This window comes from Bos indicus, chromosome 10 (assembly GCF_029378745.1).
Source record: "Bos indicus isolate NIAB-ARS_2022 breed Sahiwal x Tharparkar chromosome 10, NIAB-ARS_B.indTharparkar_mat_pri_1.0, whole genome shotgun sequence".
NCBI lineage: Eukaryota > Metazoa > Chordata > Mammalia > Artiodactyla > Bovidae > Bos > Bos indicus.
The window spans coordinates 25,823,758-25,847,830 of record NC_091769.1 but is presented as its reverse complement, the minus strand read 5'-3'; the positions used below and the strand labels follow the sequence as shown (position 1 = coordinate 25,847,830).

Genomic DNA, 24,073 nt, shown 5'->3' with positions numbered 1-24,073 from the left:
TATTTTCTTGTCATCGGTCATGTGCTAAATTCTGAGTTTGTGTAACATATGAGAACATATGAAACAAGGCCGTTAGAAGTATTTTTGACCAAGGTTCTAACAAAACCTACTTATATACAGTGACATGAGCTACAAGGGGAGTCCATAGTCCAGCCTTTCCCTTCTATCCTACTTTGTCAACCTGTTAGATAAAGTGATTTATGGAACCTTTATAAATAGGACATGACTTCTGTCCCTACCAAGTTGTATATAAATGCCTCTGAAACAGAAGCAACTTTCTGGGAAATCTAAGGTTTGCATAAGTTTTAACAGCCCAAGCTAACCATGTTTTTGTCCTGTCCTGCTGGAAAAACTGAAGCATGAAACATAAATAAAAAGGGCCTTTCAGGACAAGGCAAGCATCACAAACCTGAAAGCGGTTTAGTAAGTCCAAGTTTGGGTGCTAATTAGTACCATGCCTAAAATTAGCTTGAATGGACTGAATTAATTGAAAGTAAAATAAATGTGTGACTCTGTCCTCAGTTTTTAGGAAGGAACAGACTACAGAAGACCAGGAAATAGCTCTACAATTTTCAGTAAACACTGAGGCACAGACTCAGAATCCATTTGGTAACTGGGGCTATAAACGGCAATTAAAAAACAAAATGGAAGAGAAGACAAGTTTCATTCTCCAGCTGTTTCACTCTTGACATGTTTGAACCTCTTCTACTTAAGGATGAAACAATTCAGCACTCAACAAAAATATCAAAAAAGCTGCCAACTGGATCACAAAACATTGACAATAAGGCTTAAGGAAGTTCCCAAACTTTTTCATTAGGCATTAAAAGCCATTTTTGCAAACAAATCTCCACTTCAATCCGAGTTACTTGTCTCGTTGATTCAACACCCACCCCAATGAAACCTAAGTTGAAGTGTATGTTGGTATGCATAATAATTACGACTCAAAGATAAATATATCTAGTATATTCTAGGGGTTTTGTGAAGGCTGCTGTGAAACAAAGAATTTGAAGTAAACAATTATAAAATACAAAAATAAAAAAATCAGGGTATTTATTTTTTGTCCAAATTCCTGGTTTAATAAGGTCTTGTTTATTTTGAGAAAAAAGGTCCCAAACATCAGGCTGTTCACAAAAATAACCCACAGTATCAACTTTAGAAAACAAATCTTAAGACTATTACACTAGTTATTTTTCTAGAGGATGCATTTAACATGCCAACTCTCATTCACAAAAATACATTGTTACATTTGTGTTGAACAGCCCCACACAGCACTCTTATGTGGGGTTTAACACACATACCTCTAACTCAAAGCTGCTCTCAGGTTCTACTCAACTAATGAGGACTGCCTTTGTTGTCAGGGAAGCAACTATTGTATGAATGGAAAGAACTGTACTCCCTGTGTAACAAGAGATTATTTTGGAGACAGTTGATAAAAACCATACATCCTTTTTATTGTTAAGTCATAAAGAGGTATCAAAATTAAAAGCAAAAATTACAGGGTAAGACTTAACGTAACTACTAGGAGGGTCAAAGGAAGTGAAAATGGGACTAGGCGCAGGGCAATATGAATTAATGAACATGGGAAGGACAAGGATGGGGAGAACAGTGAGCATGTGCTGAAGATACTAGGGGAGAGGATCTGGTGAAAATTTTGATCTTAGACAAGCGCCTAGGTAAAGAAATAATGGGACAAGATTTCTAAACCCCGCTATGTGCTTAAGAGTCATCCTCGCCATTGGCGCTGTCTCTGTCATCCTCTCCTTCCTCAGCCTCTTTTTCATCATCCTTGATCAACTCCAGCTGTGAGAAACAGACACAAATAGGATGGAGTTAGAGGCACTCCATGGGTCCCTGATCCCCCCTCCACCACCTCTTTCTTTCCTTTCCCGTGGTTTTCACCTGGTCATCCCCCCGATCTTCATTATCATCATCATCCAGTAGGTCCCCCTCCTCAGCAGAGTCATCTGCACCCCCCTCAGACTCCATCTTCACATTAGTCTCATCTTTCTTCAGGGAGCTGCTGCTCTGCTCCTCTTCTGACTTATCATTCTTCATCTCTACTGGGGATGAGAAGGACAAGTCTGTCTAGGGGCAAGTAATGTCCACAGGATGTAGACAATCCCCACTAACAGATCATAGAACTGCAGCACAAATCTAAATCCTCCCACAAAATGCCCTTCCCAATTCAAATTCCATAAGTTTCATATTCAATTGCTTTACACCCCACTATTTCAACATGTACTTGCAACTAGCTTAGGTAACTAACTCTACACCCAACAAGCAATAGGACCACTTACCTCCTTGTTTGCTCTGTTCCTTTTCAATTTTTTCCAGGCTTTCCAGTAAAGAATCCACTTTTTGTTTTATCTGGGTTAACTCCTTCTTAATGGTCTGAAGGTCATCTCCTTTCACTTAATACAAACAAAAACCTAGATTAAAATCAAATGTACCAGAAGCTACCAGATAACCAAACACAGTCCCCCTCTAGACTATACAATAGTAGTCAACATGAGATCCTTGGAGAGAAATGGAGCCTATACCAGATTGTCCTAGTAAGGGGGGTCACTGACCTTTTGATTATTAGATGAAAACTGAATCTAATGACTCTATTCCCTTAGCAGCAGCATTATTACTTTTGTAAGCCTGCTAAAAAAACCCCTCAATTCTATTTTAAAGCATTTTCTAGTTTTAGCAACATTATTTTATACACTGAATGGGTGTTGCAACTCCTTAAAATCTAATGACTTTTTCAAATTACCAAGGCCTTAAGGACAGACGGCTACCTAGAGCTGGCCCCTTAATCACTATTTTCTCATCTTCCATTATTTGACTACACAAAGTTATTTGTACAAAGATAAATTAACTGTGTTGATCTCTGAATTTCAACATACGAGAAATATCAGAACCAGAAAGCTGCAGTAATACTTACACTTTCCAGACTTAGAAGAAGATCCCCGCTGTCCACTCTTAGAATTGAAGCCACTTTTGCCCCTTCGTGAGGTGTTTCCTGATACACGCTGGCGTTTTGAGGGCACTACAGCCCGAGCAATAGGAGGAGGAGGAGGAACACGTGCTGGGTAACTGTACATCCTATTGAATACAAGGAAAATAGAATTTCTTCACAACTAAGTCAGGAAGATTCCAACAACTGTACCCTTATAAAATGATATATTATTGTCAATCATCTAGCAATTACTTCTTTTTGCTAAGTTAATTTCATTCAAAAGGCCAATTTATTCCTTTTAATACTGCAACTGCACACATACACACAATGATTGCATTAAGCTCTGGACATAAAGGTTCCTGTGTACAATGGCATTACTTATAGAACCTTACTTTTTACAATGAATAGCCTTTGCCTTTGATCTTATTCCTTTCATATATGTGCTACAATATTATAAGCAAATAAAGTACTCACAAATGACTACAATTAACCAACTTTGCAAACAGTGCTATTATTAGCTAAATCCCTGACATTTTCACCCACAGACGCATACAAATAATTATCACTAGTTTATAGTATTAGATTGAACTATATAAAACTTCCATGATTAACTGCTTTTGGCCTACGATAACAGGCATTTCATATGTGTTAGCTGGATGTACATACCACTATCAATTCTAACAACATTTAGCATAAGCTCCACTCAAAGAGAAGGCAATGGCACCCCACTCCAGTATGCCTGCCTGGAAAATCCCATGGATGGAGGAGCCTGGAGGGCACGGTCCATGGGGTCGCTGAGGGTCAGACACGACTGGGCGAAAGTGTTGAAATTTTAAAACCCTTATATAATGTGATGCATTTCCCTCTTATACACCTCATCAGTGGCTAGTTTTCTCTGAATTTATAACAGTCTCCAATCCTGGAAGTGAGAACATTTATTCTGCAGTCTCACAGACAATTCTTTCTTCTGCTCAACCTTAAAAATATAAAAATGTTTCTATTCTAACAAGGCAAGTAGGTATGACAGGAACATTTTTCTAATTTAAGAATATGTGTGTACTACCAAATAAGTGAGGGAATAACTTACTATTAATCCTGAAGATTTTAGTACCAACCACCCTATACCTTTCCCTCTTAAAACACAGTAGTTACTGATTTCCCATTCTGCCAAAGAATCAACCCTTGGTAAGGTTGATTATTAAAACAGTCATGCTTTGTTTTAAGTTCCAATAAGGAAGTTTGAATCCTAGGAAATAAGAAAATTTAAAGGTTGATTATTAAAACAGTCATGCTTTGTTTTAAGTTCCAATAAGGAAGTTTGAATCCTAGGAAATAAGAAAATTTAAGATCCTATGATTCAGAAAGTAGGCTCATGCTTCTGCAGAGGTTTCTTCTCAGTAGAAGAGTATTAACTGAGCTGTTTGTCAGTTTTAATCCATTTATGGGAATTACCAAAAGAGCCACTTGGTAACTATTTATTGTAACTACTTTCTTCCATTTTTACATAAAGCTGTTTGTCTTTTGGCCCCAAATTTTCCAAAGTACAATGATCCAGAAACTATAAAATATCAGTGTTCAGAAACTACCTTGCTTTGTGATACTCTGTACAATTTCTGGGAGTAAAAAAGTGAGTTACCACACCTTTTAGGCATGAAATAGCTCATGCCTGAGCCCTGCTGGATTTAGAGATCTAACCTATCTTCCAACCCACTCACTCACGGCATCAGTCTCCAAACCAATGAACTAGCCATTCCAGATTCCCTAGGCTGTAAGGCACTGTAATTTCTTTTTTGCACCATACTTCTTCATCTTACCAGGGTATATACTGCTGTAACAAAAATGAAGAAACAGTGTATATTTTCGATTTATGTAATAGTATCATGAACATGAAGTCAAATGGTTTAGTTCTCTGAGGAAAAATGATCAACTGGTTATGCTGAAGGGCTTTTAGGGTCACAGAACTTAACTGCTGCTTAAGCAAAAATGGGCTCTCAAAAAACTCACAAACATTCCTCCAAGGAAGTTTAAGTAGACCATGCCTTATAAGATGCCAAAGCTCATCAATGTGAAAACATGAGAAAAAGACAACAGGAAGAGAAAAACAACACCTACTGAGAGAATCTTTTTGGTTATAGAATAGATAATAGGAAGCTTCCTATAATAGCTTCAAGAACCAGGTACAAACTAAGTAACCACTTCCCCCACAATAAAGTTATACAGTAAATCATAGGAGGTAATGAAAGAGCTGAATTCTCTAATTATAAAGCCCAAGCCATTAAAAAGTCTTCATGAAAGTTAAATTGTTACTAGAGAACAAGCATTGAACACTTAAGAGAACTATGACTCCATTGAGTTCAGAACCTGGACACTAAGTGTTGGTATAAAATCTAGTCAAAAAGGCAACTAAAATATCATTTTAAATAAATCAAAACACTTCTGGACACGCATTAGCTAGTAATCTAACAGATAAAACAAACAGAACAAAACCCCTCTACCCTGTTCTCCAAGCTAAAACATGAGCATTACAAGGCCTTTATTAAATGTACAGGCATTCAAAGGCAAGCTTCTTCAATGACTAAATGTAACACAGTGACCTCTGGTCTCAGAAAACCTGATTAGTAATACATCTTAACTACTATCAAAGTAGAAACAACTAGAATAAAGTATTGGCAAAAACCTATATTCTCCAGAATGTTTACTTAATGAACCATAACTGCTTCTGGTCCTAAAAATTGGACAGATTTAGGCAATCAATTAAGATTACCGCCCCCCTTACAATACTGACTCATCAAATTCAGTTTAAACACACAATCTCATTATAATTTCATTCAAGGGTTAGGAAATATTTTTTCTCCCACTACATTATTCATCTGCAACAGAAAAATCTCAAGATGAAGGTTCTTCCTGATTATCTTTGATTTTCCTAGAAAAGGGTCAGATTTTATAGGCTACTATATTTGGGGGCTTTTGGATGTCAGACACTCCCTCCAACTGTCTGCTAAAATTCTGTGAATGCTTCAGTTTACAACAATCTACAACTTATACAACTTCAATTTTAAGTTTCCCAATATATCATCCAAAGTAAACCTTCACAACACACCCCTTACCTAATATTATGCTGTACAGATTTTCTACAAAGAAAAGGAGTTTTACAACATTTATCTATCTGGCCTTGTGTGGATGAGCAGTACACTGGATGAGCAGAGTTATCAACTACTGATGATACTCATGAATACCAGAATTAAAGGAACTGTTCAGAATCAAAGTCTTCCAGACTTCCCTGGTGGTTAAGAATCTGCCTTCAAATGCAGCACATGTGGGCTCCAGTCCCTGGTCAGGGAACTAAAAGGCCACAGGCTACAACTACAGAGCCCACATGCCACAAGGAAAGATTCCACGTGCTGCAACTAAGACCTAACAGTTAAAAATAAATAAAAATTATTAAAAAATCAAGGCCTTCAGTAATTGGCATCTTTGAACATTATACTCTTTAGAAAACCATCTGAAAAACCTTATGTGAGTGATTTAGGTAATTGTCTTCTGATCTTTTTAAAAAAATTACCAAATTGTTCATTAGACTGGATTGACAGCACAATACCCTCAGTAGACTTTATGTCTTAAAATTGCTTTTTAGTAATTAACACAATGAAATTATCTTAAACTTATTACTGAAGACTATGGTATAAAATTCTTTTAAACACATAATTTAGGAGCCAAAAAATTTTTAAATTTACAATAAAATTTTAATAGTACCTATTTTTTTTAAATCTCAAAGTTTTATTTTATGAATGAGTAGACTGTTGCCTTTAATTACCTAAGGGAAAAGTGCTAAAAATGACTATGAAGAATTAGTCACTTGGTCATGTCCGACTCTTTGCAACTCTTTGCAATATAGACTATATACAGTCTGCCAGGATTCTCTGTCCATGGAATTCTCCAGGCAAGAATACTGGAGTAAGTTGCCATTTCCTACTCCAGGAGATCTTCCCAAGCCAGGGATCAAAGCCAGGTCTCCCACATTCTTTACAGTCTGAGTTACTGGGGAAACTCTCCCCCCATGCCTATGTAACATGTTTAGTTCAGTTTTATATTAAAATAAAGCTATGATGTATCAATATTCACCCTCAAACCCCGTTTTCATGATGTGAAATTTACCCTGTTGACCTTTAAAATAAATCCACTAGTGAAATTATTATAATTTGTTTTATTTCTAAATTAAGAAACAATTTCTAATTGTTATTTGTAGGCACCCTTCCACAAATGTTCCCTTGATTAGTCTGGGAGAAACCAAACTGGATATGACTACAAACACTTGTTTTGATAACATAAGGCAGAGTGTCAATTACTAATGTCAATTTACACAGTTGCACTTTATGGTCCTTAACTTTCTTTAAACTGCTCTTTTGGTCCATTAAGGATACAGCTTACCTGTACAACAGTTAAAATTAAAAACAGCAAGTACTGCTCAACTAAATGATTAAGGGACTTAATGATTAACAGGTCTGCTGTGCAGGATTCATTCAATATATAAGGGTACCAAAACATCAAATTTTAACTAACTTTTTTTCAGCTAAAGAAAAAAAAAAACAGAAAAACAAAGGTTTATCAGTACCTCTGTAAGGTTTAGGAACCTTGCACCACAGTGATCAAAGCTGGGCAACACCACACACACTGATACTTACAAAGAGCAGGAATCAATAACCTCTGTATTTGTAGAATCAATGAAAGCAATCAATAATTGGCTCTGTAATCTTCTTTTGAAAAGTAGTGGTGATATTAGTATTCAGAGGTACTCTTGCGAAGTCAATGACACATTTCATTAAAATATGAAAAGCCGCTTAAGTTAAGCAACTATATTGAATTTTCTTCATGGATTCACTGGTAATCCATGTTAATCTAAAACTATGTTTCATGGGAGGGCAATTTGAAAATTCACCTAAAATAATCTGGGTGATAGAACATAGATTGCTCTGAGTCCTTTGAAACAAGACTAGATCCAAAATAGTATCAGGAAAAATAACTTTTAAACTGTTTATAAAACTTTCCATCCATGGAAATCTTTTCAAGTCTGCTCAATTTTCAAAGAATTACACTATTACTCAATTGTCATGATGTACTCAATAAACACTCCCAAATATCACTTTGGATCTTTCCAAAAGATAATGTCTTAAACTGTCAGTGTGGTCCAATTTTAATTTTTTTTAAAAGGCGAAAACTACAAAAGGAGATCAAACCAGTCAATCCTAAAGGAAACCAATCATGAATATTCAAAGGACTGACGCTGAAGTTCCAATACTTTGGCCAGCTGATGTGAAGAGCCAACTTATTGGAAAAGACACTGATGCTGGAAAAGACTGGGAGCAGGAGAAGAGGGCGAGAGAAGATGAGATGGTTGGATGGCACCATCGACTCAATGCACCTGAGTATGAGCAAACTCTGGAGGATAGTGAAGGACAGGGAAGCCTAGCTTCAGGCCATCCGGTCACAGCAACTGAGCGAATGAACAACATTTATGAAAAATACTGTTTATAAACAGTAACTTAGAAATACGTAGAACCACTCATTATTAAATTCTCATGTTGTCAAGCCATGTCAGAGTATACCTCTCTCACTTACAATAAAATTTCTTTAAAGGAGTTGTCTGTGAAAACAGGTTTGTGATCACCAGGGGACACAGTGGAGGAAGGAGTTGACTACAAGAAAGCTTCATGGCAAATTTTTGGGAGGTATGGAATTATATCTTGATTGCACTGGTAAATACATGGCTATGCAGGTAGAAACCGTACATCCAAAAGAGTAAAATTTAAGTTTTGTATGATATGTCTGCTTTCCTGGTAGCTCAGTGGAAAAGAATAAATACGCTTGCCAATACAGAGGACAATCCCTGGGTCAGGAAGATCCCCTAGAAAAAGAAATAGCAACCCACTTGAGTATTCTTCCCTGGGAAATCCCATGGACAGAGGAGCCTGGCAGGCTACATGGTGTAGCAAGAGTTGGACACAACTTAACAACTAAAAAACATGATGTCTCCACAATTTGTCTTTCCATTCTCTCTTGAATCGCTTTATAAAGTCTTGTGCCCCTCCATTATGAAAACCTACCCTTGACCCCAGTGAACTCCACACCTGCTACTGGCCTAATTAACATCTCTCAAAGTGGATGTCTAATAAGGAGCTTATATTAACACAGCCACAACTCAACTGTTATATTCACCCCAAACCTTTGTTCCTTCTATGTTCTTTCCCCATCACTGTTCCTATAAATTCCTAGCCAAAACGTTGGTGACATCAGTGATTTCTCTCAGCCCTCACAAAAGTCTGGAAGAAATGTATGTCTGCACTAGCTTCAAATACAACCACTATTCAGCACTCCCACTGTCACCTCCCTGGTCCTTCCCCAAATGACTGTCTGCGTAATTCCATCAGCCCCTTTCACAATAGTCTACTTAAAATAATAAAAAAAATAAGATCCTTTCTGTTCAACTATCTCCAATGGCCATCCTCCCATTCAGAGTAAAAACTAAAGATACACAGTATCTTAACATGCTCTGTATGTGTTCAACCTGTCCATCTTCTCCGAGGCCATCTATTTTCCACTATTACCTGTGACCCACTGTATTTCATAGTAAGATCTTAACAAATATTGAGAAAATAAATTTTCCTACACTGGCCTATAAGAAAGAATTTATCACAAGTCACATTATCAACAACAAATAACAAACCAATCTATCATTTAGCTGGAAAGCCAGTAGGATTCAGCTCCCCTTTTTCTAGTTTTATAAAAACTACTGGAGTTTTCCCCTAAGAAAATTAGTTTATTATTGAAAAAAGTTCAATAATAATTTAACCACAAAATTGAATCCTTTTTCAAACTATTGATAACAATATAAAAATAAGATCTTGTGCCTATAATGTATATAATTTAAGACTATTATGCCATGCTTCCTGTAAGGACAATTTTCCATTGACGAGCTCCTGCTAGTATACATTTTGTACTCTATCAATCTGTTCCTCTTGCTAAACTATTCTATCTCATAGTAATAAGATACTTATCCCTGTAAAATAAAAGTCCTGGAAAAGAAGTTTATCCACCTAAACAAGTCAAATTCTATTTGGTAGACTTCTTTTCTTGTTCCTCTGATTATAGTTTAAGATATCAAAGTATGTGTTAGATGTGTCCAACTCTTTGTGACCCCATGGACTGCAGCCTGCCAGGCTCCTACTTCCATGGGATTTTATAGGCAAGGATACTGGAGTGGGTTGCCATTTCCTTCTCCAGGGGATCTTTCTGACCCAGGGATTGAACCCAGATCTCCTGCATTGCAGGGCAGACTCTCTACATCTGAGCCACCAGGTAAGTCCTTGCATCAAAATAGAATCTTATCCTATTTATCAAAAGGATATCTCTCCCCCCACCCCTTGAAAAATAACTAGTTTCCTGGATATTCTTTCAACATTGCCAGCTTGTTCTAAAACTAGTCTGGGTTCCCTAACTTCTGAAGAGCAGCCCTTGGTCCTTTTCTTTCTTATACTTACAACAAAGTTTGTAGCACTCTAAGATCTGTACTATCAAATCAAGTAGTAACTAGGCACATGTGCCTATTTAAAACAAATTTAAAATTCAGTTCTGCAGTTACATTAGCCGCATTTTCTATATGTGGCCGTCTATGACACCAAAAGTGCAGATACAGAATACTGACCTCATCACACAGTTCTACTGGACAGCACTGTTCTAGTTTGTTCCTTACAGACGTCTACTTACTTTCTATATATAATTTCCAAAGAGTCTAGAATTCTATGTTATTTAAAAGAAAAAAAAAACTAAGAGTGATAAACTTCAAAAATGATAGTATCAGTTACTGTATTCAGAGTCTTATACCAAAAATATGTGAAAAAGCTTTTCCCAATATAAAACTGGCCACAGAATATATATGAATACATTTCTCCAGAGAAACAACCAATTAGCACGTGAAAACTAAACCTCAGCTTTTAAGAAAATACAAATAAGAACCACAAAAAGATAATCCTCACAATAGAATAGCTTAAATAACAAAGACACAACAAAACAGATGTTGGCAAGGACATGAAGAAATTAAAACTCATACATGGCTCAGTTCAGTTCAGTTCAGTTGCTCAGTCGTGTCTGACTCTTTCCAACACCATGGACTGCAGCACTCCAGGCCTCCCTGTCCATACCAACTCCTGGAATTTACTCAAACTCATGTCCATTGAGTCGGTGATGCCATCCAACCATCTCATCCTCTGTTGTCCCCTTCTCCTCCCGCCTTCCATCTTTCCCAGCATCAGGGTCTTTTCCAATGAGTTAGTTCTTCGCATCAGGTGGCCAAAGTATTGGAGTTCCCACTTCAACATCAGTCCTTCCAATGAATATTCAGGACTGATTTCCTTTAAGATGGACTGGTGGGATCTCCTTGCAGTCCAAGGGACTCTCGAGTGTTCTCCAATACCATAGTTCAAAAGCATCAATTCTTCAGCACTCAGCTTGCTTTATAGTCCAACTCTCACATCTATACATGACTACTGGAAAAACCACAGCCTTGACTAGACGCACCTTTGTTGGCAAAGAAATATATGCCATACATGGCTAATGGGAAAGTAAAATGGTACAGTTGCTTTGGAAGACAGTATGGCAGTTTCCCCCAACTATCCTAAGACTCAGCAATTCTACTCCTAGGTACATACCCAAGAGAAATGAAAACATATGCCCAGGCAAGATGTGTATACCACTGCTCAGAGCAGCATTATTCAAAATATGGAAAACATTTCAAAAATCTACCAACTGATGAATGGATAAAATACTGCAGTAGTAATAAAAGGAATGAAGTACTAATACAGAGTGTAACATGGGTTAACTGTTGGAAAAAAACATGGAAGAAACGGGTCACAAAAGACATACCTCATGATTCCACTGACATGAAATGTCCAAAATAAGCAAAGCTACAGATAGAAAGGCAGCCTTCCTGGTGGCTCAGTGGTAAAGAATCCACCTGCCAATGCAGGAGACAAGAATCCCTTGGTCAGGAAGATCCCCTGGAGAAGGAAATGTCAACCCACTCCAGTATTCTTGCCTGGGAAATCCCATGGACAGAGGAGCCTGGTGGGTATAGTCCATGGGGTTGTAAAAAGAGTCACGATTTAGTAACTAAAAGGACAATATAGAAAGTGGTTGCGAGGCCTGGGGATAATAGAATAGGGAATGACTGCTAGTAAGTTGTTTATTTTTAGAGTGATAACATGTTCTAAAATTGTATCATGGTTGTAGTCACACTCTGAATATATATATTGAACTGTATACTTTAAAATGAATTACATCTCAACAAAGCTAGGTTTTTAAAGAAAAAATTAACATCAAGGAGCTTGACAAAGCATATCTAAATGGAGAGTCCTAAACAGCAGAGGTCACCTATGGTTAGGTAATAATATACCCAGAACACCACTTAATTCAGAGCCACAAAACAGATTCTCTGATATGGATGCAAAAGCTTCCCCTTCAAATACATATCTCCCACTTTCTCAACAAGAGTCCAGGACACAAATTCAAGTCAAACAGTATCACATTTATGCTCAAAGCGTAATCATACAAATCTACGCATTAATCTAAAATCTGAGAACTACATGTTTAGTTTCCCATAAGAAGCAAACAGAAGAGCTATTAGCAAATGAAAATTCTCACCCTTTGCCTAAAATGAAGATCTTAACTGTCAACTAAAGAAACATTTCTCAGCTTTCCCAAGTAGCCAAGAACTCTCTGGTTCTCTGAATCACATGCCTTTCCAAGCAGATGATCTCACTCAATTCTCCAAAACCTGAATATTCCACACTTTTCTTTTGTACATACATCCAAAACCTCTCTCTCTCTCTCTCTCAGATCCAGTGTTGCTCAGGAATATCAGAAAATTGAAAGAAAAGGAGGGAGCCAAGAAGACAGCTCCTCTAACACCAATAAGGGCGTTGGCACCTCAAATCCAATACTGTATTTTTTGACTAATTCAAAACCTAAAATATTGTTTGCCTAGAACAAAATAGGGAGAATGCACTGGCACCCCACTCCAGTACTCTTGCCTGGAAAGTCCCAAGGACAGAGGATCCTGGTGGGCTGCAGTCCATGGGGTCGCTAATAGTCGGACACGACTGAGCGACTTCACTTTCACTTTTCGCTTTCACCCATTGGAGAAGGAAATGGCAACCCACTCCAGTACTCTTGCCTGGAGAATCCCAGGGACGAGGGAGCCTGCTGGGCTGCCGTCTATGGGGTTGCACAGAGTCGGACACGACTGAAGCGACTTAGCAGCAGAACAAAATAAGGGCTCAGATATTAGTTTAACAATTATGATGGTTGTTACCATCTTTCATTTGTCTTGCATTTTCAATGGCGATTCCCCCACTTCAATTTCTTTTCTCTACTTTCTGTAAGCATATCTTATTGGAAAAGATCTGTAGGATAAGTATCAACAGAATTGCTTATTTCCCCAAATTCTAAGAACTCAAACCTTTCACAGACTTGTCACTTAACAAAAGATTATGCCTTTAATGGCATAATTCTCTTCATAAAAATAAAAATCTCATCTCAACTTATTATTTTAGCCCCAGAAAGCACCTGCTCTGATAACTGTGACCCAATAAATCATGCCAAGATTAGTCTACCTCAGAAATTTCTCCACATTCCAACATTTACAAATGTAAATGTAAATGTCTTTCCCCCTCCAGTTTCTCTTTTCTAGTCATGGGGTTGTTAATAAGGTATCACTGCTAATAGGACACAACTACTTAATGTGTTCTTTCCAATCACATCTGGCTGCTTCCCCAAATATGCTACGAATATTCATAACCCTGTATCCTCACCCTGTCTGTCTAAAAACCTCCTGTTTAATATCAGAGGCAGGTACAAATATTGCCCTTTGTGAAACAACCTGGAGCTCTTTAAATTTTAACAGGGGAGCTCACACTTCCCCCAAGGGCACACAATTCATCTTTCTATGGGACAATCCTGTATAAAGCAGAACACACAGCAGCCAACTAATTTCACAGCACTTTCTTCACTGTATAACATAGTGCTCATCATAAATGTGCCACATTTGATCTGCTTGTAGACTTACTTCCCTCCTCCTTTCATGGTATACTAGCAATACTTAATGTACTTATATGTGCCATAATAACAGCACTCTGAAAAACCTCCAGTGGAACAACTTCACAGTTCAGTCCCTTATGCACTGTTGACACTGGTATCCAAATAACATGTGCAACTTCTGACAAGTTATTTATTATAAAGTCCTCAAAGACCACTGAACTAAAATCAGGGTCCTTCTGAACCTGCTTAACAGGTGTTAGCCAAGTCTTAGCTATCATATCACAGCCTATTATCAAATCTAAGCATGTGATTTTTCTTGTGTTCCAAAGTTCTTTACAGAAGAATGACTGAGAAAGAACTATTCCATTGTCATAACTGAGTGCTATTTCTTTTATTTAAATTGACATAATTCACATACCAAACCAATATAAACCCTTTGAGTACATACAACTTAATGATTTTTAGTATTCTCACAAACTTCTGCATCATTACAACTCTGTAATTCCAGAGTATTTTCCTGGGTGATTATAAGGGAAAGAAAAGCAGGGCTACTACAAAAAGTCCATCTGAAAGCTTTTCCTAAAAATGGCTATGTTTTTATATTTAAGTAGGGTTCCTTGTGCTACAACAAAAATTAAAGCTTTAATGCCTATTTCCAACAGTGTACCAATTATTTTTATTATAGCACTTCTGGCACAAAGGCACAATCTGCTTTCTAATCGGCATTAATATCAAAAGTGAATGACTAAATATCTATATGGAAAGAGAAATTAAGAGAAATTCATTTAAGCATTTGAAAGAAAAATCACTCAAAGGAACTGCTTCACACAAGAAGTCCTCCAACAGCAACTACTCCAGCAACGATTTCCCTAGAAGCAACAAGACTCAACAGGATACAAGTGGAAATGGATCTCTGTCAGCTTACAGGTTGTAAGACTTTCAACATCAAGGTAACTGATGCGGAGATCCTCCTCCACCATGAAGGCTTCCCCAATGGCTCAGGGGGTAAAGAATCTGCCTGCAATGCAGGAGATGCAGGAGATGAGAGATGGGAAGATCCCCTGGAGGAAGAGATGGCAACCCACTCCAGTATTCTTTGCATGGGAAATCCCATGGACACAGGAGCCTGGCAGGCTAGTCTATGGGGTGAAAACAGTCGGGACTGAGCATGCCCATCAGCCCCTACCATGAGTAGTCACCCTAAATCAGAAAGCTACTTTGGGGCTTGTCTTCCTACCAGAAAAAATGTGTTAACAAATCTTTGAGTAATTATAAACTACGTATGACAGTTTATAGCCCATTTGAAAGAGCTGACAGTGTATCTGAGTAACATTAACAAATATCTAAAATGATAGTCTCACACACATTGGTAGTTTATGTTAAATTCACTTAAGAACTTCCAACACATATTATATCAGAAATGGCCTTAAGAACAAATAAAATGACAGGCCTAATTTACATAATTTATGAAAAAGTAATTTGCATTAAGACTGTAGAATCCAATCCTCTGTTGCCTCCTCAGAGATAGCATATACTAATATATAAGTGACTCAAATTTTAACGTTTGATCATTCTCCAGTATGAAAAGTATTTACAATCTTTGGAATTTGTGCATCAAAACCCATGAAAACCCAAGCAAAAATAAAAATCACTCTAATTCCCCTAACAAAATGTCATTAATCACCTACTCCCTGATATCAAAAATGTATCTCCTCAAGAAACACCTAATGCTTACATTCCTAAAGTTTCTGACAAAAGTCAGGGTAATGATGATTAAATTGCATAATACCTTTAATGAAATACTCTGGTCTCCTCTCCGACCTCCCCTATGTCAAAAAAAGAAAAGAAGAAAACAACCTGAATCTGAACTAGGCTCCAAATCTACCCCACTAGTTCAGAGGAAATACAGATGACACGTTAACATGCTAAACAACATAAAATACAACCTGCAAAATCAAGTCTGGAAAACTTGGATGATTAAGGAATCTTCCAATCTTAAGTATAAGTGGTATTGTCATTATGGTTATAAAATGTCATTATGCTTATAAAAGCAGTCTTTAACTTACACTGATATACTACTTTCTTATATAAATTAAAATGTTCTATATTAGTAAACAAAAAACTTGAAATAACTACTAAAAAACATGTCAAGATAAACACCAGTCTTCATTTCACTATGCATTAGTTTAGACTTCTGTCACATAAGGAACTGCATGCTAGAGACGTTAGATTTTGTGGAAAGGAATGGTGGGGTGTCCATGATTCCCTTCATTTTAATATGAAGGGAGTCAACAATATATGCAGAAGCAATAATGTATGTCACTGTTAATGTTGCAGCCTGTGGGATCTTCCCAGACCAGGCACTGAACCCATGTTTCCTGCATTTGTAGGTACCACCCAACCACCAGGGAAACCCAAGATTAATTCTTGATTAACTGAAGCGTAATAGTATTTGAGGGTTATACATAATGCAACCTTTGCCCACATTTCCTTAGCCTTCATAACAACTCTATTAGTAGGCATTATCATTTTAGGGATAAGAAAACTGAAGTGATATATGACTCTGGTCATAATCCTTTCTGCTAAGTGACTAAGCCTTTGGATTCCTCTATCAGCCGCAGCCCTAATGTAACAATAGGCAGTAGAAATGCCAAATGTATGTCTTAAAATATTCATGTGAATTTCATGTTCTTAATGGTGTGACTAAGCAGACTGATTTAACCCCCACTTATATAACAGGACACAGAGCTTTCAGCACATCTCAGAGCCAATTTCCCATCTTCTTTTAAAGAATCTAATTTATGATGTTACTAAGGATAATAAATATCTTAACCTTGTGAACAAAGTATCTTCAGGATGACTTCCGAGAAAACTGATACTACCATTTTCCTAAGTTTTTCCATTCTTAAGTAAACATGCTTGTTTTCCCTACTAGACCTCAGTATATATTTGAAGGAGCTCTTCATTAAGCCACTGTTTGGTTACTCAGTCATCAGAAATCTTTTTTTATTGGCCAAGTTTAGAATGGAAGGTCAAAAACATTACTTTTCACTGTCACTCTATAATACCAAGTAATACAGATTAACAACTAAAGGTATTCTCTCACTCTTGAAAAACTAGTGAGGCCAACAGTGGTGTTGTTATCAATTTTTAAGACCAAATAGCAGTGGTAAGACATATGAAAGTATTTCTGTAAACATCTCAGTGTTTTCATTATTCCTTGCTATCTCTTTTACTCAATTTCAAAATTCATCACTTAAAACAACCTTTCCCAACCTTACTTAGAATGAGATGATGCATCTATATCAACTTTCTCATGATTTTTCAAATATAAATGCTATTCTGGAGGCATAAGAAACCATTATTCCAATCCCTCTGCCTTTTAAAACTGTATCATCATCTTCAATCTACAATACTGCATTGTAAATTCATTACCTATGCTTATTGTATCCTATTCTGCATTGGTTGGTTTGCTTAAAGATTACTGAAATTTTAAGGAATCTTTTTTTTATAGTTTTGCTGTAATCGTCTACAATGCAAATCTAAGTAGCTAATATGCAAAAAAAATAATAGAGAACATGAGACTGCTCCACTTATCATTAGGCAAGTCAGTCCTTACATTTATGTGGCACAAATTAAAACAAAAAACTGACTTGTCAAGAAAAAGTGTTAGTCCAGAAAATATTGGACATTTGCCCTGTCATGTCTCCATATGCTTTGTCAGTATATATATAAACTGGTTCTATAAAATCAACAAAAAAATAACCCTTATCTAGTCTAATGATTTGCAGAAGTTATTTTTCCATTAGGCTTCCTGGTGGCTCAGATGGTAAAGAATCTGCCTGCAATGTGAAAGACCTGGGTTAGACCCTGGATGAGGAAGATCCCCTGGAGAAGGGAATGGCAACCCATTCCAGTCAATATTCTTGACTGGAGAATTCCATGGACAGAGGAGCCTGGATGGCTACAGTCCATGGGGCTACTAAGAGTCAAACACGACTGAACAACACACTTTTTTTTCATTATGTTCTGACAGAAAAGAGGGGGCTTTATTTGAAAACATGTTTGTTATTCGTTACTACAAAATAGAACATTACCACAAAATAGAAAAATAAATGATTCTCACTAGACAGCCTCTAATTGGAAGAGAAAACATCTTAAACATACCTGTCATAATAATCCCGTTGAAAGTCATAGTCCAAGTCAAAAGATGAGCTGAAAAACAAATACCAAAGAGGATTAATTTGGAGCTGTTGACAACAGCAGATGGGAAAAAAAAAAAAAAAAAAAAACCCCACCCTAAACCAACCCAACAAATAGATCAACAAGATTAGCACGGACTAATGCCCAATCATTAAGCAACAGATCACTAAATTCCAACCACTTTAGGCCACTGGACATACAGTGGCCAAACTACAAATTTAGCCATAAGATTGCTAAAATGACAACACATAAGAGCTAAAATAAGAATATGGAAAAACACAATAGTAGATTAAACATTCTTATGTCATCCTCTTTCCCTTTCTTACTCCCTCCCCAGCTTCTCGGAAGCTAAGTAACTCCTTTTGAAGGAATTTAATTTATACTAGTAGGGCTTCCCTGGTGGCTCAGATACTAAGCAATCTGCTGGCAATGCAGGAGACCTGGGTTTGATCCCTTGGTCAGGAAGATTCCCTGGAGAAGGCAATGGCAACACACTCCACTATTCTTGTCTGGGAAATCCCATTGGACAGAGGAGCCCGACAGGCTACAGTCCATGGGGTCACGAGAGAGTCAGACACAACTGAGCAACTAACACTTTAAATAACAAACTACTCTTTAATAGTAAAAAATCTCAGGAATTCCAACAACTTTCTGGGAAATGGGGTAAAATGAAGCCTATTAACACAAAATTAATAAAGCAGTCCTTTCACATACATAAAACATACTACAGTTAACCCTCCCCACATCCAGAAAACAGATAGAGAAGATGCCCACTGATGGACACAATGCAGTTATAAATAATAAAGTTCCGGACCTGAGTAGAGGGGACGGAGAAGGGTGTTCTGGTACTGACCCGTACATCTCCGCTGCAGATCGTTTCACACCTGCTTTTCCTCGGTTCACTTTTGGCTCTGCAGCCAGATTAATATCTGGGGGAGGAAAAAAAAACTTTATTGACAACTCTGTTGGGAGGGAGGTGTCTCAAACTGCACCTTTCTAGAGTGTACATGGCCATATAATTAACAAAAGTCAAATGATGTATCTCATCTTTCCTTGTTATATAAAATATGCTCAAGATTTTTTTTACAAGGTTAGGACTTAATCCTCCATTTCTTTGTCCTCTGTTCTGTAACAACAAAACAGAAATGCAAAACACATGAAGTACCTTTAATACCTTTTACCCTCGACTTGAACACCTCAATGAGAAACTGGGGATTTTTATTCTCCTTACAAATAGGATAAACTGAAAAGTTGCATTAAAAAATAAACACTGTACAGTGAACTGCTTATAAGTAAACAGTTATAAAAGTAAATCTTCATATGCATGCACACACTCCAAGGCAAAGAATCGAAAGAAAACAATTCTAGTTTCCTTATACAACATAATTTTTAAAACATCTATGCCAAACTGCCCAGTCACTCACCATGCCACCCACTACCTATCAAAGAATTCATGTTCCCCCAAATATTTTAACAGATGAGATAATTTCTCAAAAAAACAATTAAATAAAAGCTAGCCAGCTCTCCAAAACTCAGTTCATCAAGTGACCACTGGAAAAAGATTTTTAAGTACATTGTCTTATCTGCTAAACACCATTACATTTATGAATAATCTTCAGAGTTCTTAGTTCACTAAACTCATTTCTAATTTTTAGTAATTAATGTTTGTAACAACCCTACTTTTACAGTTTTGACTCTGGAATCGTAAGATTTTATAAAACTAAAGGTAGGCTTTTTTAAAGCAGTTTAAAAAATGTAGTAACAAGGTTAACTACATTGTGTATCCAACTGATTTTACAACCTCATAGAATTATTTCGTGATATTCTAAACTATAGTACAGTTGACACTTGAACAACGTGGGAGTTAGGGCCCTGACCCTCTGTATAGTGGAAAATCTGCATATAAATTTACAGTTGGCCCTTCATTATCTGTGGTTTTGCACTGGGATTCTACCAATGCTCTTGTAGTAATGTTAATACACATTAAAAAAAAAAAATCCATGTAGATGTGAATCCATGCAGTTCAAACATGTATTATTCCATCAAGGGAAAACTGTATTAAGTCAATATCCAAAATCGAGTAATTTTGATAAAAACAGAGATATGATTGCTTGAGGCTGTGGCACAATGTGCACATAAAAATCTGACGTTTTGTTTTCTTAAAAACCTAAGTGTCCCCTATTCTGCCCACTGAAACTAACAAGATGCAATTAAAATTCAATAAACACTCCTAGTATACAGGGAGTGGGTTTCCAAATAACTCCCATTAAAAGGAGCCAACACTCTTATAAGATACACAGATGACCCAGAATATCCTGTGGTGCAGTAAGCAAGAAGAAATGTAGTATCACAAGAGTAAGGTCTCAAGGACACAGGAACCAACTTAAAGGTGATCTATCCACTGGCCAAAGATGAGATATCTCAAGTTTCAAACAACAATTTGCAAAGGACTGAAACATATGTAATGAGATCTCAAGTTTAGAATATAAATTGTCTGAATAGAGCTCAGATCTCATTTCTCAAAAATTTCAACATGCTAGATCAGAGGCGAACCCTACTGGGGAACTAAAATAAGACAACCTTTTATTATGAATCACCTCAATTAATCCTCTCATGTTATCTAAATTCTCTTGACAACCACATAGTAGTATTACCTTCAGGAATAGATAATAAACCGAGGTAGCGCATGCACGCACACACACATTTTAACAAAGAAAAGCTATGTAGGCTGCCCAACACATAGTTATAAGGCCCTAACATATATCTGACTCTAGAGCACATGACTAAGCTCTGTTGTCTTTACCCAGTCGACTGTGTTCAAAATGACACAGACATTTTAGGCAGCAAAAGTACCTTATGAAGTATTGTTCCTCTCTCTCCTACTTTACTCAAGACTGCCAACTAAGGGTTATCCAGTTTCTACTACACCAAATGGTAAGATTTTATAGGTCTAAAATTCTCTTTAGACCTATAAACCTGATTTTTAATTTTTATTAGGCTGATGTCAGACATAACACGCAGAACACCTCTCTGACGAACAGCTTTTATGGAGAGGGAGAGAAAGAGAAAGAAAACATGAACAGAAAAACTTCCAGATCTGAATTACATAATCAATGAAAAATTAATTCAACACAGATCTTACCTAAAACCTGGCCAGCAATCATTCTGCCATCCTCTCCTGCCACAGCAGCCCGGGCATTTCTCTCATTAACATACTGAACGAAGGCAAAGCCCTTATGAACAGAGCAACCCACGATTTTGCCGTATTTTGAGAAGATTGCTTCCACGTCAGATTTCTTGACCACAAGGGTATTGAGATTCCCAATGAATACACGAGAGTTCATGGAGCGAGGATCCGTCTTGTTGGTAACATTGCTGGCCATTGTCTTTGATGATATGGTGCCTCACAAAGCTGAAAAACTGAGAGGGGAAAAAAATGCATTCAGGTGAAAAGATGCTAAAAACAAAATAATCCTTGGTAAAAACCTGTTCTACTCTTATTTTGAACCATTCTACCTACAGTTATCAGTCAACTTAAACAAAATGGATCTCACAGCATCAAGTTTATTAGTATTCAGAGACTTGAGCCCATGAATATATATCCTTATAGAAATTCAACCTCCTCTTCTGTAATATATTCCTGCTAGAGTATCACTTCAAGGGGGGAAAATTCCTCTTCACATAATACACACAATCCTCTTGGAAATTATTAATCCCAAGTGACTTCACTATTTAAAATTCCTCAAGCAAATCAGAACCTAATCTCTCTACCATAAATTTCTGTTTTTCACTGTCCCAGTCATGCTAATCGAACCATCCCTTGCCATCTATCAATAACTCCACCTTTTTGCATGTTGCTTTTATTGAGTCTCACTCATTGCCACATAAAGAACTCCAGTTTCTGCCCACAAACTATTCTTTAGCTAGATGAATGTGGACAAGTGACACTCTGCCCTTAAAGTTTAATTAACTTTATTATATGAAGGCAATAAATAGAACCAACTCATTCACTCTGGAAATAACCTATTTCCAGGTACTTTGATTGATTTATAGCATCCAACAGATACTTAAATATCAATATCATTTTTACAGAACGTTATGATTCTTTATGTAAAAACAGTACAAAATATAGCTAGGACATTTAATAATGCTGGATGGTGATGATGATAAAACTAGAAGGTAGAACACTGCCTTAATCAAAAAAGAACCAGAAGCAGTTAAGGAAGAAAACACAACTTTGCTCAGACCATTTCAAAACAAAAATTATTTTTATATATGTTACAGAGGCATAGTCTGTAACCATGTGGCGATTCACGAAATCATTTTAGGTCTTTTAAAGTGCAAGATGTTTTGATATTCTTTAACTTTTCTATCAGCTTTTCATCTTCTGCTCCTTCCCACTCCAACCACCAAAGTTAAACAGGGCTTAAGATGGGATCTACCCTAGATTTAGAATAACATTCTTAAGGTTGTTTCCCATTTAACCCCTTGAAAGGTACTGAATAGCAGTGTCTGCTGCTGCTGCTGCTGCTGCTAAATCACTTCAGTCGTGTCCGACTCTGTGAGACCCCATAGACAGCAGCCCACCAGGCTCCCCCGTCCCTGGGATTCTCCAGGCAAGAACACTGGAGTGGGCTGCCATTTCCTTCTCCAATGCATGGAAGTGAAAAGTGAAAGTGAAGTCGCTCAGTCGCGTTGACTCTTTGCGACCCTGTGGACTCAGCCTACCAGGCTCCTCCGCCCATGGGATTTTCCAGGCAAGAGTACTGGAGTGGGGTGCCATAACTTTCCAATCCTCAAGAAGAAAATGACAAACTAGTTCTTGTGGATTATGTAAAGGTCTTATATACATGTAAAAAAAAAAAGATGGTATAACATTTACACATGACCACTACCATTCTGACCCTTCAAATATCTTGTCTTTTCACACACATACTGAGTCTAAAACTTTAAAGCTCCTAGCCTTCTGAAATTCAGGAAACAGCCTGCCTTTATTGGAGTTTCTAAATTGTATCTTTACAATTTTTTTTGACACTCAGCAGTAAAAATTAACCTAACAGTGGCTACTCAGAACCACTAACAGCCTTTCAACTTAAGCAGGAACACCAAAAAGCCTTACAACTCCAAGAGGAATCAAAACAGAAACCTACTAAGAGGCCTGCTGCTGCTGCTGCTAAATTGCTTCAGTTGTGTCCGACTGTGTGACCCAGTAGACAGCAGACCACCAGGCTCCCCCGTCCCTGGGATTTTCCAGGCAAGAACACTGGAGTGGGGTGCCATTTCCTTCTCCAATGCATGAAAGTGAAAAGTGAAAGTGAAGTCGCTCAGTCGTGTCCAACTCTTCGTGACCCCATGGCAGCCTACCAGGCTCCTCCGTCCATGGGATTTTTCTAGGCAAGAGTACTAGAGTGGGGTGCCGTTGCCTTCTCTAAGAGGCCTAACTGGTTTCAAATAATACTTCTGCGTGGCTCTTAAGGTTTGCTATTATTTTAAGTGGAGACATAAGCCAGTTTTCAGCAAATTTTTTCACAAAAAATATATACACACACACACACACACATATATATACACACAAGTGATAAATCCAGGTAAAAGCTCCCTGAGTTTCTTCTTTAGTATTTATTTATTTGTGGCAGGCAGGATCTTGGATCTCTGCCCCAGCATATAGGATCTCTAGTTGTGGTCTGCAAAATCTTAGTTGCAGCATGTGGGGTCATTTCCAGTTCCCCGACCAGGGAACAAACTCAGGCTCCTGTACTGGAAAGCAGATTCTCAACCACAGGACCACCAGGTAAATCCCTCTCCTTGAGTTTAAGAAGAAGAAATTAATTGTGAGTA

The 24,073-nt window shown here is 37.4% G+C and overlaps 1 protein-coding gene across 10 annotated transcripts in view; it reads right to left on the bottom strand.

Moving 5' to 3' along the window:
* Positions 1 to 1,033: 1,033 nt before the first annotated feature.
* HNRNPC (heterogeneous nuclear ribonucleoprotein C) overlaps positions 1,034 to 24,073 on the bottom strand; it is a 45,192-nt gene continuing 22,152 nt past the window's right edge. For 7 of the 10 annotated variants that reach the window (XM_070797152.1, XM_070797153.1, XM_019968399.2 and 4 more), the window contains 7 exons: positions 21,378 to 21,655; positions 19,050 to 19,164; positions 18,200 to 18,247; positions 2,930 to 3,090; positions 2,298 to 2,411; positions 1,900 to 2,060; positions 1,034 to 1,800 (listed from right to left, as the gene is read on the bottom strand). In XM_070797152.1, coding sequence (XP_070653253.1) covers positions 1,717 to 1,800; positions 1,900 to 2,060; positions 2,298 to 2,411; positions 2,930 to 3,090; positions 18,200 to 18,247; positions 19,050 to 19,164; positions 21,378 to 21,618 — 924 coding nt within the window. In that variant the 5' untranslated portion in view covers positions 21,619 to 21,655 and the 3' untranslated portion in view covers positions 1,034 to 1,716. The remainder of the gene's footprint in view (positions 1,801 to 1,899; positions 2,061 to 2,297; positions 2,412 to 2,929; positions 3,091 to 18,199; positions 18,248 to 19,049; positions 19,165 to 21,377; positions 21,656 to 24,073) is intronic. The other 3 variants (XM_019968404.2, XM_019968405.2, XM_019968408.2) reach the window with 3 other exon arrangements.